A 25388-nucleotide genomic window follows, 5' to 3' on the forward strand; every position below is an offset into this window, starting at 1 on the left:
TATTTTCACATGTTTTGCAAGTTATTCAGTGAGTTTGCATACCATAAACACAGGAAAGAAAAGAGCCATTTCATCCATACAGTAAGAACAGGGGCAACGAAGATGCTGGATGCTTTCTGGAACGGCCTTATCTGGTTACCCTTCCAAACTCACACATTATTCCACGATGAAAGTGTAATGTCAGTCAGGTACCACGTCCCAGCCTTCGGATAAATACTCTAATGTAGTGCTTCCCAGTGCCGAACATGTTGCATATGGTGGTGGTTTGGTGATTATTATATTGCATCTACAGTAATATATGGAAAAAAAATGTATACTTGACAGAACAAATATCTAACTTTCTTATATTTTGTCTTCATCGTTATTAACATTTATTCATTTAGCAGACGCTTTACTCCAAAGCGACGTACATCTCAGGGAAAACACAATCTGTGCATCACATTAAGAAAAGGAGACACGGCTGCAGACATGCGATTCCTAAGTAAACCTAGTCTGTTACCCTCCGCTTGATGCGCCGATGCTCATCACCCGAGTAGGTGCATAAAACGCAAGATAGATGAATCCCGATAACCTCCTACAAATATTACTATTAAAATATTCAGGACCCCGTGCAAATCTGGAAATGAAAGTATGGGGGGTTTTAGCCAGAGCTCGTCCGAGCTTCACTCGAATTAGACCTCTGGTCTAACAACACACTTTGGGATGTCGATAGCATCATTTCGAGAATTTTGTTGAAACGCAGGCACCAAGAACGTCGCAGACGTCGACAGAAAGTTTCAATTAAACAATGCGTAAATGTAAGTCGCGCAGCTCTCATCAGTGGACTTTTTGTTTACGGGTTTCTCTTAACAGTCGGCGGCAGCGGCAGAGGCAGAGGCAGCAGCAGGCTGGTAAAGGCAGGAAGAAGAGCTGGGGGATGGAGGCCCACCCACACGCTTTCAGTAACTGACAGCACAGAAGGGTTACCGCAGCGATGACACACAACCTGACAGATTGCCTTGTCTCCTCGTCTCACACTGGTTGGCAGGACATGACTCCGCAGCTGCCCACGTGAATGTGCGGCTGAGGGGGAACTCGGGGGCTCCGCTGCCGCCACTCCCCCCCCCGCGCACGCCGTCAGGAGAGAGGGCTCCAGGGAGGGGGCGCTCCTCGTCCCTGGAAGGGAGATGACGGAGTCCTCCGGTGACGCACGCGGCTCCGCGGCTCCGGGGCGGGAGGCTGCGGTGAGCGCCTGGCTCCAGACGGCCGGGCTGCTGGCAGGAGGAAGCAGGAAGAGGCGGCGTGCCGAGGAGTTCGGCGAGGGCCACGCGGGGCAGCGGAGCGACGAGGCGACCGCAACCGTGGCTTCGCTGTCGGCAGCTTGAGCGGTTGCGCCGCGTTTCTGCCCGCAAGTGTCTGTGCAAACCCCCTCCCCTCTTCCTGCTTTAAAGGCGCGTCGGCTAAAAGTCACAGCGATCCCAGTGAATGTGACCGTGGCGTCCAAGTCCTTGCGTTGGGGGTCCATTATACTTGACTGCTGTGGATTTCACTGTGACACCAGAGGAATTTAGACTTCATTACAATCCATACAGCTCAGTTGTGTCATAAGCTCACTTTACTAATACCCTAAATGAAACACCTCGGGACATGCTTGTTTTTTTGATTTTTTTTTTTAATTTAAGTGCCAGCTGAGCTGTATCGTGAAGGTGTAAATTAAGGCTTTCTTGAAAAGTCCGAAAACAATTTACCCCAATGAGTGGGGCTAAGAAATAAGTGTATACACTTTGGTACATTTTACTGTTCATCTCACATCAACGGAACATGTGGAAGCTGACTATTACATTGACTTATAAAGAGGCATCACCCTGCAAAATTGCGAGTACTAAGAAAAAAACTGCATTGACATTTACTTTCACATTTACGCATTTGGCAGACACGTTTCTCCAGTAACGTCCAGCTCGGATAAGCAAAAGAATATTCCTCAACAGACAGAGAGGGCTTAGACACAGACTCTTGATAATCAGAGCACCGCTTCTTTGTTCGATACCAACGTTTACCGACACACATTACTGAAGAAGCTACTTGTAGAAGTGGAATGCGATAGGAAAAAGGTACACATCACAGACGACAAAGGAGTAAGATGCAGTCAGGGAAGAAAGTGATCTGAAAGCAAGGAGTTTTGAAACCCTTTTTTTATGAATGCTTGGAGGGATTCAGCAGCTCTGAAGGAAGGGGGGAGTTTTTTCCAGAACCAGCAGACTTTGGATTTTGGACGCATCAGGAACATGACAAGCAGGCGATAAGAGATGTAGGAAAGCAGTGCTCCTGTTCGGGTTTAGGGACTGAATAACCAGACACGTAGCGCACATAAGAATACACAGACAGACTTTGTTTTAATATAATAGCCAGTTTTTAATGAAAGAAGGTTATGAAAATGGGCACAAAATTCCTCGTATGATAGCACTATTCAGCATCAGCCCATATAATAACAATGGAAAAAGAAAGTAACACAAAGAAAGATAACTGCAGCAGTTACATTGTTTTTGCATATATCAAAACGTGTACATTTACAAGAAGTATACAAATGAATATGAATGTGCAAAAAATATAACATTTGCTTCCTTATACTGAGGTATTTTAAGTCATGCTATTACCAAGGTTTCAGAAAAGCAAAACAAATTGTAAGAGAATAAATATAATTAAATAAAAAGTGGACAATGAAAATGAAGAATGTGTTGAAGGTGGTTTTTCAATCTCAGCGTGTTGGTTTGTGGGACATCAGAATGCTCCTGACACTTTTTGCTTCACGATTCTTCTTCCAGATATATTAAACAAGTTTCCATGGATACACTTTGTGTATTTTTCCTATCAATGTAATTATTTTAAGGTGTCCATGTATCCTAAACTACACCGGAGGTCAAAGTTGTCTACTTCTTCAGGCAAATAAAGCCGTTCCTGGCTTTTCTAACAGAGCAACGAGGTAACCTTCAATGTTTTCCCAGGTTCGTCGCAGGCACCTTCAGCCGTCAACGTACAGACAGTCAGGGACACAGCTGCCGGACTGTCGTGCGACCCACTTGCCTCAAGCTTTTCCCGCTATGGTCAAGCTGGTCATACCACAATGTTACACTAACAACTGATTGACCAGCAAGTTCCCAAATTTTTGTTTTTACTGAAAACTTCATTTGATATGATCAAATAATAGAAGAAAAAAAAATCTACACATCATCCTTATCTACAAGTTAGGCAAATAAAAGCGCCAATCAAATAATGCAACGGTAGCTATGAACAAAACCCCTATACTCTAAACGGCAGCTGTACATTTCAATGGAATTCGACTAGTCACCGGAATTAGAACAACGAAACATAAACGATCATTTAAATGTACGTGTCAGCCTCTGGACCGGCTGAACTCGTACACATTCGGGAGTAAAGAAGGTAAGACGACACCCATATTTACTTTTCTATCGATCACATAGCCGGGCGTGTGGAGATGTTACTGAGCAGTAAACGGGCACAAGGCCATAGATGAATCAAGACTACGGTCTGGTGTGTTTGCCCGGCATGAGGTGCAGCGTAAAGCAGGAGGTTAATAAAGCCAGGGTGGGGGCACTGGCTTTGCACCTGCGTCTCTAATGACTTGCAGCAGGCCAAGCCAAACTAATGCCGGACAAGAGGGTACCTTGTGCCCTTCATCACGTGACCCAGGCGTTCGTAGACTTGGGTCCGCACGGTCGATTTTATTTGAGCGTGGTCACACGCGCGGCAGAAACATGCCTCTCGCAGGACGTCACCTCGCAAATCATATAGCTGGGGATCCGAGGCTGGACGCCGGGGTACGGCCGGGGTACGGCTGGGGATTCTGTCGGCGCCTCCCGGCACCGGAGCGAGGTTAATGGGTTTTTACATGACCATCGACACGTACGCGCGTGAGTCTACAGCAGGCGCAGTTCCTCTGGACAGCCCTTTGCAACGCAGCGTCACGAGAACATTATAAGCAGGACTCGCTAACTAATAAGAGCGCGAGGCGACGTGGAAAACGAGTACGACGGAAAATTTATGCGCGAAACGCCTGCTGAGAGCAGTTCAGGATGCAACGGGAAAAAGATTCAGGAAACGCTGGGACTCATCCCTCCAATGCACGGTCTCACGCGTTCAATTATTCATAAGAGAAGTGTTGTAAATAAGAAGGAAATGAAAAAAAAATGAGATATGAGTAAGCATACGATAGGGCTCTAATACAATGTGCTATCTTAGTAATATCTCAGGATGACAACTGCATACAAGTTCATCCTCTGTGTACCCAGAGGATTAATCTGGGAAAAATGATCATCTGCATTTGCAATTGAAAGCATTACTGACAGCTCAACAGGCCACGGACGATATTTCAGCATCGGGGCTTACAGGACACGCCTTGCACGACTGCAAGATGAAATTGTACGAATATATACTCAAATACTGAGTATGTGGGGGGGAGAATCTGCAGGAGTTAAGAGGAAGGATATAAAAAATAACAAATCAATGAAAGGGTACAGCTCAGTATATTCAGTTTTCATATATTTCCCATTCGATTTTAACGAACGTAAGCGTCAGCTCAACGGTTCATTCGCAGTCACGGTAACCATCAACCGAGGCGTCCTCCTGTATCCACATGTTCTCCGAAGCTCTCCTGACCAGCATACCAAGTTAACCCTCAGCAAGCAGAAAAGTCTGTCTGCAGTAATACCGCTCCAGCGCTTCCCGACACGGAAAGGTCCGAATTTGCCCGACGTTCAGATTACAGCTCGACAAAACACATCATCACGCCGAAACAAATTAAAGAACAGCACAAGTCTCAGACAGGCAGAACAACAACGCACGGGGCAAACTTGACTCGCTGATTAAATCAAACATTTTTTTTTCTCTACCTTAAGACGATCATCTATACCTCTCAGAAATTGTAGCGTGCACTATATTATAAAGTAACATACCTATGAAATCAAACAGAACTACCTTCATTGCTGTTGGTTGTGAAGTAATTAAATGAATAAGACCTGTTCATTTAGCAAATAGAAAACCTTCAAGTTCCTTCCTGATGAGACCTGAATGACTATAAGCAAAAAAAAAAAAAAAAAAAAAAACTTCCTATAAAAACTTCCTATAAAAATCAAACATTATTGAAACAGACTCACTGGATTTACACAAGACCCCAAACTTGCTGCAAAGTGCCCTAACTTTTCCACAAGGCCAGATCTCCAGCAGCACATCTCAATAAAGCAGATTTATTTGAGAAGCAGTTAAACACTACATGTCTGAAACATCTGGAGGCATTAATTCTGGATTAGAATAGCTCGACGAGGACCCGAGCGGGGCGCATCGCCACGGAGACGTGGCGGTACAGAAAGCCGGCGCGCCGCTCAATCGGGTAGCGTTCGCTACCGGAACTTTCGGAGTGTCACCGAAGGTTGCGTTGCTCGGCAACGGGGTCACGTCAAGTAAACGGGGCTGCACGGCGACAGCCGCTTGACAGGAATTAAAGCGCGGCAACAAAGACATCAGGTGCTACTTCCCGCTGCTCGTCTCTTGACACCTCTGAAGTCCCCAGCCTGCTGTTCTAACTGCCACCGGCTTCACAGTGACAGCCTGAACCACACGGGGAAGTGAATTCTGTCCCACTGGCTCCTGCACATCAACTATTGTGGGACTTTTTTTTCCCTTTTTTTTTTTTTTTTATATTTAAACCCCAAAAGAATACAAATGGATGGCTGCCTTGCTGAAAGAGATGAGGAGAAAAGAGGTGAAAACAAAGCAAGGTACAATCTGTGGAAGAACTCACACAAAGGCTGGCAATCCATTTCTCCGGACAGCAAACAGTAATTACTCACAGTCTGCCCGGACGTCATGCTGAAGCTGCATCGCAACTGGTTAATTTATGGCGCAATTAAGGTCATGTACAGTACATCACTTCTGAGTATTATTAACCTGCAGCTGCAGGTCCACAAAGTTGGACAAGTAGAAGTGATAAGAAAAATTTTTCATTCATTCATTGAGCGGATGCTTTTCTCCAAAGCGACTTGGAGCATTCGGTTTGTGTGCTGAGCTACTTACAGTGATTTACCCATTTAAAGAGCTGGGTAATGTTTACTTACTGTATCAGTTCAGGGTAAGTACCTTGCTCAAGTGCCCTACAGCAGGAGCGAGGGTTCAACCCTGGGTTCTTAGATTGCAAGGCAATGGTTCGACCACCGTGTTACCTGCTGCCCTATTTGTGACGCAGTGGCAGATCATTTTTATGATGGGGCAGTTTTGAGCAGGACACAATCCAGAGGAATAAATCATGGCCTCTGGATCCTGGCAGCACAACAAGGTGAAGCGGAACCAGACCCGCGTCAGGAACGGCCGGTCCCAAGCAGGAGCGCCGCCGTCTCTCGGCGACATTTTGAAGGGCGCCGCGGACGTGGCGCGAGGGACGGGTCTCTGTAGAATCGAGTTCAGCCTTACTCAGCAGTCCAAACTCGCAGAATCATTAAGCAGTTAATTCAGGAAGTTAACAGGTCATGACATCATTTCCTAGCTGCCGGTCCAGGATGCGAGAATATGACTGTTCAGTTCCCTTTCGCTGAACATAAAGGCTTAGCTTACAGGAACACCAGTCTCTCGCCAAAAGTGTGGTAGTGAGTCCAATACGCTTCTTTATATAGTTCAAATAGCCTGCTTCTGCAATTAATATTAAACAGTATGACTCATATATTGTCATGGCATGGCATGGCATTTATGCAATGTCCTGCGTTTCACAATTTGTGCACGCAATCAGTGCTTCTCAGGATAACGTAACACGAAGCATGTTTCATGGCCATTTGTACACGAGCAAGCAAATAGGAATAAAACTATTTACAATAGATTACACTTGATGTTGTATATTTTTTTATGTCAATTTTAAGAAAAAATGCTTTCTGGGACTTTTTTTTTTCTTTTTTTTTTTTTTAACCTTTAAGCTTGATTTAGAGTTTTTTTTTTGAAACACTGCAAAGTGGGTAAATTACTTCAGCTAACTGCGGTACATATTGCCGAGAGCTTCCACGGCAAAATGACAGCCGAGGGCCACAAGCAAAACCATCTACTGCAGCGCTCGCTGTCGTGTGACATTTTTTTCAGTCAGTATAATTTTCCCATTCTTCAGCGGTCTTTTTTCCGGTTGTTTACTTGATTATTTTTACGCCAAGGCTCTGAAATGAACTGTAACCGGAGCCAAGTGCCTGAGCTGTTCTTTGATTGCACTTTGGTGCAGGAAATAAACCAACATGCACAGTGAGGGCAACATTCTTCTGGGCTGGTCTGTTTGACAGCTGAGAAGTTTCCCAACGCAAATTTCCGCTGATCAAATACAGAAAATGAGATGCGTCAAGGTTGTATGTCAAGGGTTAAAGAAGATAAGAATTGAAATAAGGGTTATGGAGATATGGAGTTTTTTCGCAACACACTTAAGAGTAAACCATTTGCTGCTGAAGCAGAAGAAAATAAATTTCAGCTCAATTATACATTATACAAACGAAGCTGCGTTACTTCTGCAACGCTCTCTTCGATACAGCGCCGAGATCGGTGTACGGTATTTGTGGAAATAGCACATCCGCCGCACGTGCTGTAAAGCAGCAGATATTGCAGTCCGGTTCCTCCACATCCACTTGCGCTCCATGTTCAAACAAACCCTACACAGAAGATGGCTCGTTCAGAAAAGTTCCGTCAAGACCTACGAAAACGCTCAAGATATCGCGCTTCCTCGGTAACTCTTCCGCAACGCAGACCATTCCTTCACAGAATCCAGCCTGGCTTTCCAGCGTAGAGCCAGATTCTCCACCTCTTAACCTGCACCCGCAACACTTGCCGAACCTTCCTTCGCCGTCATCGCCATCAGTGTGATGCATGCTCGCTCTTAACTGTCTCAGAACGTTATGCACATTGCAGGGAAAAATCCACATTTTTAAATATTTCTTTTTTGTAGAATGTGCTTAGCTTTTATGAGAAAATGCCTCAACATGTGCAACAGTGAAAACTAAAGGAAGGGGGAGGAAAAAAAAAACCGTCCGGAATGAAATGTTTCAGTGTTTTTGTACTTTGAGTGATGTAAACAAGGTTTGTTTACGCACCACACCATTGCGGAGCTGGCGCAGAAATCCTCGCTACCTTATGCCAAGGGAGAGGTATATTTATTATAGTTCCTTCAGTCGAAAGGGTGTCCCTTAGATTTTGTACAGGCATTTCATAAATGTTCAAATAAAACTATATGCAGCTGAAGGCCAATTCAGAAAAAAATAAATAAATAAAGCCTTACATCAACAGTGTGTGAATGGAGAAGGATTACGATCCATGGGCACTGGTTTTGGAGGGTGTTTCAGTTCTACGGGCTGAACCAGGAGATGGGCGTGTGACCCTGGGGTCGAGGGCAGCGCAGCGATCTTAGCTTTAGAGGTGCATGATACCGGGTTAAACAGTGGCAGCATCGCGGCACCAAAACCGTTTTTCCATTATATACATCCGCAGCACAGCGAGCGACAGCATAGGGCTGTGATTAGCAATACGTGTGGAGTAGTGTGAGCACATGAAATATGTAAATTAAAGGGACTTTCAACCCATAAAAATGTATTTGCTTTGTCCTGAAGGAACCAAAAGATGAAATCAAAGACTCCACAGATCTTAACAGATGGCAGTATATGTAAAATATGAAGACAGCCAAGAAACGTGCTCCGACAAAATAAAAAAAAGCTGCACAGATGCATGGATCATTTCATTTTTCCAACCAAATTTGTTGAGTACGGGTCGCTATGCAGACATGGAGAGGATAAGTAAAGAAGACACGCTGTCGTTGTTCAAGTTCTTTTTACTTTTTGTTGAACTGTTTAAAACATCTTGATGGTCGCTGTTTGTCCTTCAATATATCGACCTATTAGGTTCACAGTTGCCATATGATGGTCAGTTCAAGTGTCTCTGAGACCAAGGGCAAAGTGAGGGCACGGAATTAAACAGGCTGAAGGGTCACACAAACAAAGACGATCAAAGGGCATTGAGGAGCCTGGTTTGGTAGATAAAGAGCAACGTTGGTTGGAAAACACCGGTGCGTGTGAAACTGATCAATAAATGTAGAAGCTAAGAAGAATACAGCACACACACGTACCAAACAGGCATGTATATTGGTATTTTAGCTGTATAAATTACATTTTTCAGAGCCTGAACAAAATAAAGAGCAAGATGAAATTAAATAAAAAATATAAATGTTTTTCAAGAGTGGGTGCATGACTAAAAAAAAAATCCCAACACTGCTCACAGAAGTCTAACCTGTGAACTTTAAGAGTAAAACAAAATGAATGTACAGCTTTAAAAAAAAAAAAAAAAAAAAAAAAAAAAACTATTCAAAGGCTGCCAGCTATCCAGACAACCAAAGTTCAGTTATTTTCATCACACTTCAGTTGTAAGCCCTACATTCAAAAGTTGTCTAATTACATATTGAATTCCAGCACCACACTTCCTACACCCTGCTCTGCTGACTTTAATTTTATAAATAAATACTGCTTATGTGATTACATATACCTCAAAAGATACGACAGCTTGGTGGGGCTTGTCATTATACTATTACACACATTTGCAATAGCCAGGATAATGAACAAACACTACACTTACAATATTTTCTCATTTGCAAATAAACCAATCACATAAAAAAAAATGCAAATCTGAGACCTGCATGAAAACTGAATACATCCATCGCAAAACAGGCTGACGGTTAATTACTACCTGTTTTTACTCCTCCAGTTTCTTTTTTCTGTTTTTCTTTTTTTTTTTTTTTTTTTTATTTAAAAGCTGTAGATTGTATGGGAAAGTTAATTTGAATCAATCTCTGCAAGCGTCCAAATTCTTTCGTACGTTTGGTTAAAACAAAGAGATACTACGTGTAGTGGAAGCTGACAAGGGCACTAATGTCTCCCAATTCTTTAGATACATTCTCTAGTAGTCGTCTACAGTCAGAAGCATCACCACCGTTACATCCATTCTCGCGCTTAAGGAAAATCATGGCAGAAAACTGTTCTGCTTTCCTCCTCTGTTAAAACAATGGCCTTAAAAACAGTGCAAAATAAATCAAATCTGTGCAATAAGTCTAGTCTAAAACATCAAATACATTTCCTAGACCGGATTTAAAAGGATAATAAAGTATGGGTGAGGAGGATGGCGTGCGGCGCACGGGCGAGCCGGCTCGACGGAGCAAGGTGAGAACAAAAGGGGCTGAACGTAAAGAGCCCTCACAAAGGGGGGGACTCGCCACTTGGCAGCCCGCGGGGGCGGGAGGGACGGCGAGGGAGCGTGCCGCCCGTTGAGGGCCCAGTGGCCATCTGCCACCGGGGCAGCCACACAAAGGCCAGGCAGAGGCAGAGCTGGGCCCACCTCAGGAATGCGCTCGTAGAGTCTGTTCTTTTTGACCCGTCTGAGGACAAACCGGAGGTCTGAATGCCAAGCACAAGTGTTTGCTTCAGCTGGGGGAGGGGGAGGTACTTGGCACACGAGCACAAAGGACAAAAAGAAAATCCAAATCACCCCCCGGCTTGATCCCCCCCGTTTCGACCTCAAAAAAGACCCTTTCCCAAACGGCATGCTGGGACGCCTCTCCCCCACGCGCTCCTTTTGTCATCCTTTCCCCCAACGCATGGCCGAGACACACAACCCCCCCCCAGCCCTGCCCAAAAGTCCACTCCTCTTGGCGCAGGCGGTGTCGACAGAGACCTGCCCTCAGCCAGCCCCAGCTGCCCTCCCATGGGGGATGGGCTCAGGCAGTGAGCTTCTGGATGGTCCTATTGTAGTACTGTGTAGTGAGGGCCTCCAGGGGGCTCCACTGGTGAGCGTGCAGCTCGATGACCTCCATCAGCAGGGAGCGCGTGAGCTGCGACTCGGACGGACACAGCATCTTGTCCCGCGCCGCCGCCAGCAGCTCCGTCATCATCTCCGGCAGCTGCTCCTCCAGGAGCCGACCGGTGCTCTGCAGCTGCCGGGGTGGTGGTGGCGGTGGCGGTGGCGGGAGGGGGTGGACAAGCACAGAAAACACAGGGGCAATGAGGGAAGATCAGCGTCCTGAGCAAAGGTGACTGCTGTCTTGTGAAACTTCAAATCCACCCGGGGGGGATGGAAGCTGTTTCCAACACGTGGATCCAACACACATAAAAGCGAAGGGACAGACAAAGGATTCTGACGTCGACTGCGACTTTTCCCATTCAGGGAACGTACCCGAGGCTTGCCTCGTCTGGCACCATGAAAGCAGCCATGACTCATGTTTACACACGCCTTGGCTCACAATTGCGGGCCTCATTTGAATATCTGCACCGTAACTGACAGCAAACGGAGGCTAAAAATATTACCTCTCAACGTACAGGTCATTGCTCAGAAGCAGCGAGAGATGAAAAACATTTTTAAAAGACAACCGCCGAAGACAGATTAATTTTGAAACCGCATGCGTCCGACACTTAAGGCTTCCGACAACCTTATGTAATGAATGTCCCAGTGACTCTGGTAAGTGAAAAGAGTTGCGCAGCTGAGAGTTATGGAAAAATGACTTAAATGTCTCAGTACAACCTTAATACTATGATGTTCAAAACTCCTGAACATCCAGCAGGGTTCTAGAGCAAGCACGTGCGGCCCGAGGGCTACGTATTGCCCCCTACTTCACATAACGGAGCCCACAAGAACATTTGTTTAATTATTATTACCGTAAAAATTATTACACCTTCTGTAAACACTATAAATTCTACTGTATCATGTGATTAATACAGTTCTAGGTGCTCAGTACACCTTAAATCATTTTTCAAGTTGGGCTATTTAAATGTCACGTTGTACGATTTCCATCCTTGCGACCCTTGGGGTAGTTCACGGTTACGACGGTGGCGGCCCTTGGCCAAAAAGGTCGAAAATCCCTGCCGTAGAGGGTACGCGGCACACAGGACTAGGGTATCAGCAGATGATTAGGGCAGCTGAGGTGTGTACTCTCCAGCTTCTGAAGCGAAACCCGTTGTTGAAATAGCAGCCGCAACATTTCTAATGTTGGATTCCCTACATTTCGGTCTTCTTTGTTTTAGGGAACTTGAGCGAAAGCGCTCACGGTGAAAAGCCGGAGGAGAACACTTCCGCTCAAAAGTACATCAAAGTACCGTCTTTTATTTTTTATTTTTTTAAAACCAATTCAGCTGTCACTCACTCAAATACGATATGTTCCTTGCGTACATCGTGTGGCTCTTTCGGAAAGCTCTCTCTGCCATCGCCACCTTAAAATGTGTGGTTTTAAATTAAATGCCTCAAATTTTTTACTCAATCTACATTGGCAACCTCCAGAACATAAATACCGACCAAGAATCCATTGCCTAATTAACAGCAGTAATGCACCAAACACCCGGTAGATAAACACAGAAAATTATCCTGGATCCTTCATCACTCTGTGATTATCCCACTTTAATGGGTGTGGAAGCTCATTAGTTAACAGGGCCATAATGAGTCCCTAAGTACTTTTAATCATAAGTCATTTTTCTTTTGAGTGCATACTCCCTGTAGCTATACCCTTCCCTTCCAAGTGATGTCTTGAGTCAGTCTACTGCCACTGTGGGCAGTGCCATCTGAACCTCAACAGGCTGATTTACTCATCATGGCTGACAAAAATAGACCAAACCAACCTTGGCACGATCCTGCCGTTTAACGGCAGCAGTGTCCTTGTGCTGGTTCACTGGCATGTACCACCATAAGACACTTGTTATGTGAAAACCAGAACAACTACAACTATGTTAACTAACCAAAGCCATACCAGGGCTTTTGAAAATCCCATTGCATTACAAAGAAGCACATTCAACCAAAAATAAATCTGTTTCGACACACTTTCCCCACCTGTTTTCTATTCAAAAAATATATACAGGACCAAAAAAAAGACTTTCTTTAAAAAAAAAAAAAAAAAAAACAATCAAATGAGCAGTTGTCTTACATCTTAAATGATTTGTATATTAGGAAACATTTACAATGTCTTTATAACAAATCAAATCAAGGACACATATTGCATATTTAAATATTTGCAAACAGCCTAATACATTAAAGAGTCTGAAAATATCTTAAGAGCAAGGATGACAGATCTCAAAACGCTGCCTCGGGGACAGAGGGCTGGGATATGTCATGTGGTCATACACTTACCTCCATAGAACAGCACAGGACTGCATCTTCCTTTACCTCTGGAGACTCCAGCAACTGCAAAGCACAGGAGAACATCACACAGCTGGCATTCAATCACAGCAGGCTACATTTTGTCCACGGAGTTATCAGTGCACAGAGGCAGGCAGAGCAGTCAGATCACACCAAAAACCTGGCCAAGGCTCTACACGCCTTGTAAATGACATTAGAGTATCTATATTATTGTGTGTTTATCTCTGCATTCACATCACGAAATGCGAAACAAACACATGACATATACACAGCCTAACGGGCTCCAACTGCCTACAGCTGCATCTTGGTAACCATTTGGAAACACCCATCTTTTATTCTGGGAATATCAGAGAACTAGACAAATCAATAAACATGCAGCAAAAATGCTGCTGTACTAAGCTGTGCACCGTTATGCTTAATGACTGGTGGTTTATACACTCAGCATATTAGAACACCAAGTTAAACTGAAGTTAGAGATGCAGGTCTTCCTATATAAAATTGACATTCAGTAATAATCTAAACATCATACCGGGTGTGTGTGTTGAAAACTACACAGAAAATATTTAAAAGCAAGGGCCAGTTTTACGAAAAGGAGACAAAAACAACTGTGTGTGTGTGCGCGTGTGTGTGTGTGTGTGTGTGTGTGTGTGTGTGTGTGTGTGTGTGTGTGTAAAAGTGGTTAGTTCTGTTATAAAATCATCGGCTATCCCGTGGACCGCAGTGACACAACTCAGCTTTTGCCAAGTGCACTCGTCAACTGAGAAACGCAAAGTATTAACCTTCAGCCTTCGAAGTCAGAGAACTTTCTCTGTGCCGACATGCCCTTGTGAACGCATCTATTTTCCACACGAACCTAACCCCCCCCCCCTTTCCGTCGCATCCCAGGGAATCCCTCTCCCACCCAGCAGTGCGCATCGCGCTCCACGGCACACGTCGTCCCCTCGGGAGGCCTGGCACGCAGACAAGACGCGGCCCGGCGGCAGCGGAGGTGGCGGGCGCTAACCTTGCCCTGTCCTGCGCTCTGTGCCCGAGACAGATTTACAGCTTTGTCTGCTGGATCTGCAGGGATTTACCTGCCTCCCAACAGATGGGCAGAGCTTCGGAAGGGGCTAAAGCGATTTAGCTGCCCCGCGCTGCAGCAAGGAGGGTCACAGCGACCTCAATGGGACTAAGAGTCACCAAAATGCAACAAACAAATAAAAGAAAGTGACCAATTACTCTGAGAACTACTAAGCAAGGAGAAGAGATTTTACACTCGCAGACGAATACTGTGAATGCTGACCTGTAAGATATCTGTGTAGGCTCATCATCTGTTTTTCTTCTAAAAGCAATATATTTTTTCTCTTCTGTTGATCCTGTTAGCTTGCCAAGTGATGCTTCTTTTTTTTTTGCCTTCCACCAAATGAGCGATGTTAAGAGATGCATAGTTATATTCTCCTGGTGCCAAGATATCAAGTGACATGGGGGTGGACAGACCACTCTCTTTAGCCCCAGAAAGCCCTTGTCAACACCGTGTCTGAGTGCCAAATCCTCGCGCTGGCAAGTTCATTACAGCATGTGAGGTTGTTGACTGCTCAATTCGGCAGCAACCCCAAGAGCTACACCAGGGGATAAACCTGCTGGTCCACTTAAAAATAATTAACCTGGCATTATTCAGAAAGAAATTAACTAACCATTCTTGATTAATGGCCCATTTTATCACTAGAAAAAATAAAGAATCTAATTTTCATTTAAAATGCAAGTAAGAAAATGTAATGGATATTCATTCTAGTTGGGGCAGAGGCAACGCAGAGGTTTAGAGCCATCACCTTGCAAAGGACCAGGGTTCCAACCCCTGCCATAGCACCCTTGAGCAAGGTATTTACCCTGAACTTCTCCAGGAAAATTCACGAAGGTGTATAAATGCGTAAAGAGCTAAGTAGCTTAGTACGAAAGGTCGACATTGTAAGCTGGTTTGATGAAAGATGCCAAGTGAATAAATAAAATCACTTAACTCTTCTATTAATGGGGTTGAATACAAGGAAAAACCACAACAAAGGCTTCTGAAGATATATACCCCTTTTCATACAACAGGCTTTTCAGTACGGACAATGGCGTCTTTTCCAGGTATGCAAACATTTCACTCCCACAATGGGCGTTTTATTCTGTACAACAGCACCCTCACTTAAACCCTTTTGGGACAGAGGTACGCAATTTGTGTCTCAAGCCCAAGAGGTTTTTTTCTTCGGTGGTGCCAGTCTGCCTACTTTCTGGCTAAATGTGGTGAACCAAACCGTTAACTTTTTCGGAAGCAATGACCTCTGGCATGCATAATGCCCGTGTTCTTCTGTGTTCTTCTTCTCATCTTGTGTTCAAACGAAGACCATCCAGCACCAAACATCTCCCAGTATTGCTGCACAGCACCACTAACAGCATAGTGTCCTTTGCAGAGTAAAAGACACAGGCAGTGACTTTGTGAATTTTCTGCGAACAAAATTATCACAATGCGTCATAAAAAGGTTGAAAAGACAATATGAAAGGCATTATGAAAGACTGCAAAAGCAAAGAAAGATAAACTCAGAGGAAAAAATACAGCATGATGCCCTCCAACGGGCTACTGCCTCATCCAGGGTGTACCCTGCCTCACCATTATGTTCCCAGGATAGGTCCTGGACATCCATGACCCTGCATTAGGGTAACTGATAATGAATGAATGAAAATATAACAATACAAAAACAAGTCAGAAATAATTATTTTGTCATAAATACAAAACATGTTTGTGTTCTAGTCATGTGTAAAATTATCTTTATTTTGGTATTTTAATGACTTATATTTAACACCCAGGAACTGATTTTTTTTTTTCTTTCCCCAGATAAAAAACGGTAATTTGACACACACCAGAAATTTGCTAAACAAAGTGATTTCATGTAACGAATGTGAGGGACAGGTGTAACGAGGGCAAATAATGGTTTAGTGTCTTTGAATCTGATTTTCCGCGTGCGAGTCTGGGGGTGCGAAGAGATCGATGGTGTTACTCTGCACTTGAGCTCACGTGCGTACAGTGGCTTTAATGGGAACACGCAGGGGGCCACAGGGAGGAACCCTACATGGCCAGTGAACAGGTACCTCTTTGTGGAGGAGATGTTGAAAGCAGCCAAGGTTTAGAACCTGTCAGAGAGAAACTGCTGACAAGCCAAAGTATCAGAGAGAAACTCAGGAAACTAAGGGTCTGCTTGAGCTGAAGGTTTTTCACTTTTTAACCTGGTCTTTAGTTACTGTGAATGGAACACAGTTACACCTCAGTATCAAAAAGTTTCTGTAATGTTTCTTCTATTTTCTTCCACAGTTTCTGCGCATTTAAACCGGTTTGCATTTTAAAGTGTACAAAAACATTCTTTATGTTCATACAGAGAACAATAATGTGTTATGGGAAGGCGTGATTTTTTTTTTCCCCCCTTAAAAAAAAAAAAAACAGATAATTGCAGACAAATTTATGGTAAATGATACACACCTTCAGAACTATATAACTACACCACTTAAAATGAAGTTTCCACAAAAATACATCTTACAATGGAATATGGCTTAACACTGCAACTTTCAAACGCTGCCCACAAGTAAAGAGCTAGTAAATACCACACAGCTTTTTTTCCCCTCAAAATCACCAAAGACAGACATTCAAGAAAGGCAAAGTTAAACCAAATCTTCTACCACTGCCGTTCCGATCGCTAGAAAAGCATTAAGGGCTCATTTTAGACTCAACATATCTAAACAGCATGTGGGACTGTTTAGTTTTGAACAAACACTATTTAACAAACTTTGAGAAAAGAGAAGGAGAACAATAAACTGGAAAATGCTGCTTGTAAATGTAGCGTGTAGCGGGGGCTTTACAGCCGTCAATAGCAACGCTACACGAAACGCGCCTTCCGCACTCATCCTACGGTCTGAACTGTGTAGAAACAAACTAAAGGAACAAGAAATGGGCTGGTTCTCAAAGAGTTCTCCAGAGCTGTATTATTTAACAAAGTTCACAAGGATCCCAGCGGCTTCCAAAGGCCCGGAAATCAATGAACTGAACGCCGAAAAGTCAGTCTGATGCTGACTATTCTCTGAAGAATAACTACAAATTTCAGGCCAGGACTGCTTGAACACCGAAATCAGAATCAAACAAGGATGTGAAACCAGACTGACGACCTCTTACAAAGGATGTTGGGACATTTAAACACACGCAAAGTAAATGACACAGTGCTCAAGCACAGACGAATTACACAACATGTAATATTTCCATAATGACTGGTTGAGATCATATTTTCATCACCACTATAGCATCAGATCCTTCATAAAGGTGGTCAAACCCTTCGAGAACCTGAAAGCGTTCCACCCTAACTCCGCAAACTTGAGGTCAGTGTGGAAAGCTTAACTTCCACTGGACGCAGCGTGACCACCCTACACGCAACGTAAGGAAAAATGTTACTCTTCCTTTATTCATGCAGCTTTTCACAATTTTTACTTTTCCATACCACAGTAACAATATTATTTTGTGTTACCAGTGCATTAGCAGTGTTCCTGTTTATAAGACATACTGTATGTGTCCCTTAAAGAAAAAATAAGTGCAAGTCATGCCTGTAACACACCTTAGCGTGAGGAATGGAAAGAGATTATACTAAAAGTTTCTGATACAATGATATTTCTACTTAAGTGTTTTTTTTTTTTTTTTTTTTTAAAGGAAAACAATGCATGCGGGTCATGTCGACAGACATAAAGACAGACTCATAAAGAGACAAATAAAAAGGAGGAACAGGAGCGCAGAGAGAAAAACAGATGGAAAGATAGAGCGCAGGGCTGTGCACGCCACAGCAGCCGTTGGTGGGGGAGCTCAGGTATGATGTGCCTGTCATGGGAATCATATCTGCCCTTGCCTTCCGATGGCTTGATTGTGGGACTTTGGCGTCTGGGGCCAGATAAGCATCTCCTCTTTGAAACCGCACAAGACAACAGAGTGCGTAAGCGCGTCCTAGGTGGGGCACAGGCTCAGTGCTCTATCTTTGTCCTGAGAGATAGACAGTCACGGAAGATATGCCAATTTAATAATAGCGACAGAACAACGGGTATCTCCATGCGCAATCAAAAGCACCACAGGGAGAAGTGCTATTAAGAAATACTGAGTCAGTTGTTGTTATGGCTTCATAATCCTAACAACTTCCTGTCTGGTGCCGCAGAAACAAACAATGTCGTTGGCACGACGGACACTGACTCACCCGCGGGGATGCCTCCCACAGCAAACGCGCCACACTAATACGGCATCCCGTCGGCCAGCTTCGTTCCATAAGCGGACCTTAATCTCTCCTCGAGCTGAGGGGATTTTGTACATTCCGAGTGCACGTAATTTTGCAAATAAACAGATGCGTGAATAAATACATGAGCAGACCTTAAACTCAATGTTACAATATTTAGACCAGGCAGGACAAAATCCCTTAGCGCACACGGCTACAGACTAAAGACATACGAGTGGAACGTGCCCGTGCCTCGCCTGGGTCCACGGTTCACTACAACAAACTCAAATACTGAATGCCCCACCAGTGAAACTATCCTAATGCTGTTTATTTCGGTTGTTTGTTTAAGAGAACAGAAGAAGGCGAGACGACGGACGCGGTAGATGAGGAGCTTTTTAATGTGTCCTTGTTTCGCAGGTTTGATGTTGCATAGCTCTTGCCAGTTACTTCGCATTAATTATTCATCAAACTGGCAGTTCCCTTATTTTGTGATCAGGAAAGGGGAAAAAAAACCAACGAGTATCATGCATGGCTGTGAATGTTGTGGCCAACAGCAGATCTGCAGATGCAGAAACAGTACAAAAACACTGGCATTTAACTTAAGTGTTTATCTCCTCTAACGGCAGAAATGGGAGTCTTTCTTGCTATTATCAACAATTTGGCTTGTGTAGCCACTTAACGCACAAACTCACTTTTGGGACTGCAGAAAGCCAAAGAAAAGGCTTTGCTTTGACCATTAAAGGCAGCAATTACATTTCAGGCACAACCGCTCTCAAACGTACCAGCTTCCAATGCAAAATCACCTGGGCTGTTCCAAAGAGATTTTCCGGTGCCTTTGTCTTAGCTGAAATTTCCCTATAGCTCTAATTAATTTTAGATATTATAAGACACCCCATGTTTCCAGTTTTTTCATCCCCCCTCTGTTTTTAAATAACATTCTTATTTCCAGCTACTGCTGTACATGTATGTCAAATAGCTTCTGTCAGGCTTCAGATTCATAATTTATTTTATGTTTTACTTATTCATACTTTATTTCTTCCAACAACATTTCATCTGAACATTAGTCTTCCCTGATCTTGTGCCACACTAGGCTCTCTGCAACATTTCTGCACCAGCCTGATGTGTGCCATCCTGACGTGTGCTCCTATGACTCACATCCCCCATCGCACCCCCATCCCTCATCCTACCCATTGCTAATCCAACGGAACAGAAGAGCGCGGCAGAGCACTCGGAGGAGCAACGCCCCCCCCCAACGTCGGCAAACAAAAGCTCGCAGGTGTCTGACAGATCAAGAAAGGGTTTCCTGCTGTAAAGAGGCCCCTGAGCTGCACGACCTGTCTGAGTCATGCAGGAGGTCCCAAAGCTTCCTTATTTCCCATTTTAACATCAGAAATTAAGTGCGATTCTTAGCGCTAAAATACCTACAGCGACACAGCAGCACGTACAGTACAAATTATCACGGTGAGTACATGTGAGCAACCTGGACAATACCTGTCTGACAAACTGGAGAGAAGAGTCAAAGCAAAGTAACACACGAGTGCCCTACACCTCTGGGAACAGCTACAGAAGAGTTGGGAAGAGACGTCGGCTCATTTCCCAATCAGATTTGTTAATCGAATGCCTTGTGCACAAAAAGGTAGCACAGTGGTTAGAGCTGATGCCGTTGGGCTCAGAAATCACAGGTTCAAATTTCACCTGTTGTTGCAGTACTCTGTGGGCAAGGTACTCAACCTGAATCACTCAAGTAAAATTACCCAGCTCTATAAATAAGCAAACTGTCCGTAGCTTTACACCGTAAGTTGGTTCGGGAAAAAGAATATCCACTAAATAAATAAATGTAATGTAAAATCACTTTCCAGAAAGGGCACTACGTGATCAGGTTTAATCTCTGCATTGTTTACAAGCTAAAATTCTGTTTCTTAGACGGCTAGTCTCAGAATGAATGAGTAATCACTTACGACCCCTAGTGCCATCTCCTCTACAGAGGTACAGTGAAACGTGCACAAAGTAAAAGTGGGAGCAAGAGCACCGCTGCCATATAGCTTTACCACAGTGTTAATGCAGTTATACAACCAGGCCAGAACTCTCATTTTCCCCTTATTTTCCACTACAATAATCCTAAACAACTCCTTCACTTAATTTGTTAGTTTAATAAAGGATTTATTATATGATATAATAACATGATAAGAAGCTGATATGCACATGGCAGACATTTACTCATTTTTCAATAGAATGGTTACCGTAAATGCAATGTTTTGGCTAGTGGCGTAAATGTTTAAAAAAAATCTGCAGTTGAATATGAATTCTTTGGATACCCTGCAGTTGTCTGGTGAAGCATTGCAATAGCCTACGCATACCGCACAGGCTCAGAAGGATGTCTTTAGCTTACAGTTGGTTATTATTAGACATCGAAGTTGCTGGAATGGTTTAGAGGAGAATACTGTAAATAGAGCTTCTCACACCGCTGGGGTCACATGTCCTGTCAGAGCAAGATGCTAAAACCAGTATTCATCTTTTGTGTATAACAGACACCTGGGTTTAAACATTACACCAAAGGATACTGATATCAACTAATATTTCGTATTTGTAACTAACATCCCTCGTACCCATCCGCCCATCCACCCCCACACACACACACACACACACACACACACACACACACCTAACCACCCACTCAGCCACCCACCTCCAACAATTAAGTCTTCCTGCTACAAGACATAGCTGGATGTTGGCAGAACAGGGAGGGAGGGAGGGAGGGTTAGTAGCAAAGAAAGAAAAATGTGGTTGAGTATCATCTATATGTAGTGGAGTCGGAAGCCGTCAGCCAATGGAATGATTTCCAAATGTGCATTATCATCATACACTACCATCACTATCCTACACATCTTCAATTTCAAAATTCCAGACTTTGCAAAAATTTAATTTCTAGACCCCTGAGGATTTACTCAAAAAAAGAGAACAACATAAACTGTTTTAACATTTTTTGGCCAGAAAATCTAGGTAAAAGCATACTTTTGTTTTCGCCTGTGAATTGTTTTGTTTTTTTATTGAGAGAGTGTGAATAACAATGAAAAACATTTCAGATATGAACGAAGGTGCACAACAAATGTATGAATGACACAAATGTATACCACACATTAAAAACAATGACTTAGTTTTTCTACAAATTGTAGCAAGCATTACAAAGCATTTTGAGCTAGCCACGTAGCTTAGTAAGGTTACGTTAAATAAATCTGAAAATCCTGTGTACCATATTTTAATAATAATAAAAAAAAAAAAAAAAAAAAAAAAAAAAATCAATCAGCAAGAGAAGACGCTCAGGGTTGCGGTGGCCTGCAGCCTATCTAGGAAGCATAGGGTGCTAGGCTAGTCAGGGCACACCCTGGACAGGACACCAGTCTAGTACAGGGTAATTTATTTCGTAACATAATACTTAAAGAAAATCCACTACTGAACTAAACAAGATTAAAAATAGTATTTTTAATTCATGGATAAGACCTAAGACCTTCCAGATACACCATTCCATGACAAATTACACATCCCAGATCATGAGCCAGACTTAACAGACACTGATACATCTCAAAAGAACACAGATCTTTCAAAATTAGCTAAAGAGCAAGCAGATGTACCACTGATATGTAATGAATTTTATAAAACACTCAACTGGATAGCAAACAACAAAGCTACAAGACCAGATGGTTTACTTGCTGAATTCTTCAAAGATTCCTACTTGTCAGAAATACATAAAATACAATTACCATCAGAGGGTACAATTAAAAATTGCCAACTTATAATCACGCAATTATCGTATTAATAAAGCTAATTAATGATATAACCTTGTCTTTCATCTATTGCACCCATCAACACACGTTAAAATTAGGAAGTGCCAGCTTCATACACTGACAATACCACAGCATTCATAATTTACGCTGTCCAAACAATACTCAAAGGAAGACATTCTTCAAAAAATATTTAGAGGCTATTTGCACCATTTCATCAAAACAAAAATAATATGAAAACCACCACTGCGTTATGAAATGCGGAAAAGACATCTGACAAAGGAAACTAAAAGTTTCTACTCGTAATCATTTATTGACTAGCAAAGGACAATGAGGCCACACATATAACTTCACTTTACACCGGGGGACCAGGAAAGGATGGCCCTTCTGTTTACTGTCTTTTTGCTGCAGGGGTATGGCAAAATGCTGTAGTATTATAGCTACAAGACCCATCAAAGTGACAAAAAAAAAAGCATTATGTTCATAAAGAGTTCCACTAAAATTTCAAATTACTCTACAAATTGGACCAAATGGACAATGCTACCACTATTCAAGGGTGGCTTGAAAAAAAGTTAGATATAAACCATTCCTTCTCTTTCCCACTGGCAACATTAGCTGTTTAGGCTCTAAGACTTCCTTCAAGTCCAACCCACTACAACTACAGAAGAACAATGGATATTCTAGTCGATTGCAGGAATTCAGCTCACGCTGTATTTTTCAGAAATGCAAGAAAATATTACCGAACTCTACTTAAAATCTATTTTTTCCCCCACAATGACCTAAATCAACTAACAAGCAATTAATTTTATTCATTCCAGACTGACTAAATGCATACAGAAACAATTCATGTGTCGTCAAACCAGCCACTGTACAGCATCAAAAAACTGAAAGGATTAGAAGCACCAACAACCATTTACAACATGTCTAAATAGATTCAACCTAATGAAAGGAATGCATTTTGGACAGAATTAGAATGCAAAACAATTTTGACTTCCAGTTTACTTTTCATCACAAATTAAACCATATAATATATTTAACCCAGCACATGATGTGCAAGATGCACATTTCACCCTCCAGATAACTATCTTCAAACTACTTGGCTTTGCCCTTCTGTCCGACATATCTGGAAGGCAGTCACTGACAGATTCCCAATTTAAACTGCAGTATTCTCGTATCTCCATCGCTACGTTTACTCTCAGACCTCACAGCAACCAATCTCCCAGCCCAAGACCAGCCCTATTCTTATCACCCTGGCTACTTCCAAGAAAACGAACCTCTTAAAATGGAAAACTAGAACCTTTCGAGGACAAAAAACTTAGTGGCTTAATCTCCTTGCTGAACATACAGTAAAGGACAAGAATCAAAGAGCACAGCACTAAGCAAATTTATAAGAACTCGGTTACAAGTGTTTGATGAGAAACTTAACTGATAACCAGCTTCACCAACAAAATGGAACTCAAGGTTTGACATTCTCCGAAACTAAATGACGACTTGATTTTAAAAATCCTTCCAAGATGTCACTAATAGCTGTTACTGGGTTCAGATAGGGGGGCTTTATATACACATGGAATTATTGTCTGTTTTAGGTCTATTACAGAAGTTGGAAGAGGTGTAAAATAGGCAGTTCATATTTCCTATCTCACATTTTATTTCGGATTCAGTCGCGTCCAAATTCTCTCTTCCCCTTAGCTCCAAACGCTGTCCGTCAAGCCCACGGGGAGGCAGAGGACGGCCGACACGCATTCCTCCGACTCACATGCCGGCTGATCGGGTGGCACCATGCAGGAGAGCATGGGGCAAATTGGAGAAGCAACGCGTCTCTCGACAGTGGGAACCATCAGCTAAGCAGGGGACTGACGGATTCACTGGTGTTGGGCACAATGAGCGCTCGGGGAGGGAAATCCCTGCCGATTATCCCGCACCCCAGCAGAAAAAAGCCAACTTCATTCCGCTGGAAGCACACCTAGCGATAACTGTCAAAAAGACCGAACCTGGATTCAAACTGCGATTTGAGCGGCACGCAGGAAGCGCTCCTCAGCCAGCTGAACTGAGTCTCGCAAACTTTGAAAACTGGAAATTAGCTACATTCTTTCATCCTTTTCCAGGCCTGTACAGGGAAACCGTCTCAACTCCTGAAAGGAAATGAGATTATATTTCACAGTTCTGCGAGCCACTTAACAATTAAGCGCTGAAAATCCGCCATGAAGGAAATCGTCTAAATGGCTTGATGTCGAGCGCTAAGATGACGGGCTCCTTTGGCCGTTCGAAACCTACGTGTTGCTCAGGCATCTGTCCACATTTACACGTTACAACAGACCGCACCGGGACGGCGGGGGTGGTGGGGCTGCTGCGGTGTCCAAGTGGGCGTAGCAGTGCGCCGATGATCTTCGTGCGCACTCCTAGCTGTTCACACCTCCAACTCCAAACTTTCTCCTCCAAATGCAGAGACGCTCGAGAGAACGACCGTTCCAGCTCGTACTTCAGCTTCTTGGCAATCTGGGAGCTCGTAGGCGTGCGAGAGGGTGTTCGCCTGCGTGGGTGCGTAGGTGTTTGAGACACGTGGGGGCAGTGTGCGAAAGACACACACATATACACCGGAGTGCATACTTTGACAGTGCAAAGAGGTCATCCTTACTGGGACATGCTTGACAGCAATCGCACAGATCCAGCTGAAGATGCCAGACCCTGACGCTCCAGAGCCAGAGGCAGTGCTGCGCTCTCCTTGCTTTTATGGTGTCCGAACATTTCTTGAGTTAACAGCGCGATGAGAAGGCAGACTGAGGCTTCAGCTCATTCCAGCGGAGGAAGAGCACATCTCACACTCTTAAGAGGGGGAAGGAAACCTCCCCACTGCTCATTTGCGCTTGAGCCACGCTGGGCATGGACCACACAGGGTTCGCTTGTGTACATGGGCACCTGGATATAGGATGTCGCCATGAAAACCAGACATAAACACCAGCCCCGCACCGGTGTTGTTCCCAGCAGCCGGCCTCCCTTTACCGTCGCTGCCCCACCGTGAGCTAAAAGGCATCCAGTTCTGTGAAGTGGGAGAACTTTTGAGAACAACTGGGGACATTTTGCTGCAAGCGTCAGAGGTTTTTCCTGCAACTCAATTCGTTCCACTCTTAACCCGTTCGCCGCATGCTGCTGCACCAACTTCTGCTTTTTTAGTCGCGGCTATGTTTGTATATGT

General features: G+C 43.7%; 1 protein-coding gene across 2 annotated transcripts in view; it reads right to left on the minus strand.

The window, feature by feature from the left end:
• Window positions 1-9775: 9775 nt before the first annotated feature.
• ctif (CBP80/20-dependent translation initiation factor) overlaps window positions 9776-25388 on the minus strand; it is a 107672-nt gene continuing 92059 nt past the window's right edge. For both annotated transcript variants that reach the window (XM_029252667.1, XM_029252666.1), the window contains 2 exons: window positions 13159-13212; window positions 9776-10981 (listed from right to left, as the gene is read on the minus strand). In XM_029252667.1, coding sequence (XP_029108500.1) covers window positions 10766-10981; window positions 13159-13212 — 270 coding nt within the window. In that variant the 3' untranslated portion in view covers window positions 9776-10765. The remainder of the gene's footprint in view (window positions 10982-13158; window positions 13213-25388) is intronic.

This window comes from Scleropages formosus, chromosome 6 (assembly GCF_900964775.1).
Source record: "Scleropages formosus chromosome 6, fSclFor1.1, whole genome shotgun sequence".
Lineage (NCBI taxonomy): Eukaryota > Metazoa > Chordata > Actinopteri > Osteoglossiformes > Osteoglossidae > Scleropages > Scleropages formosus.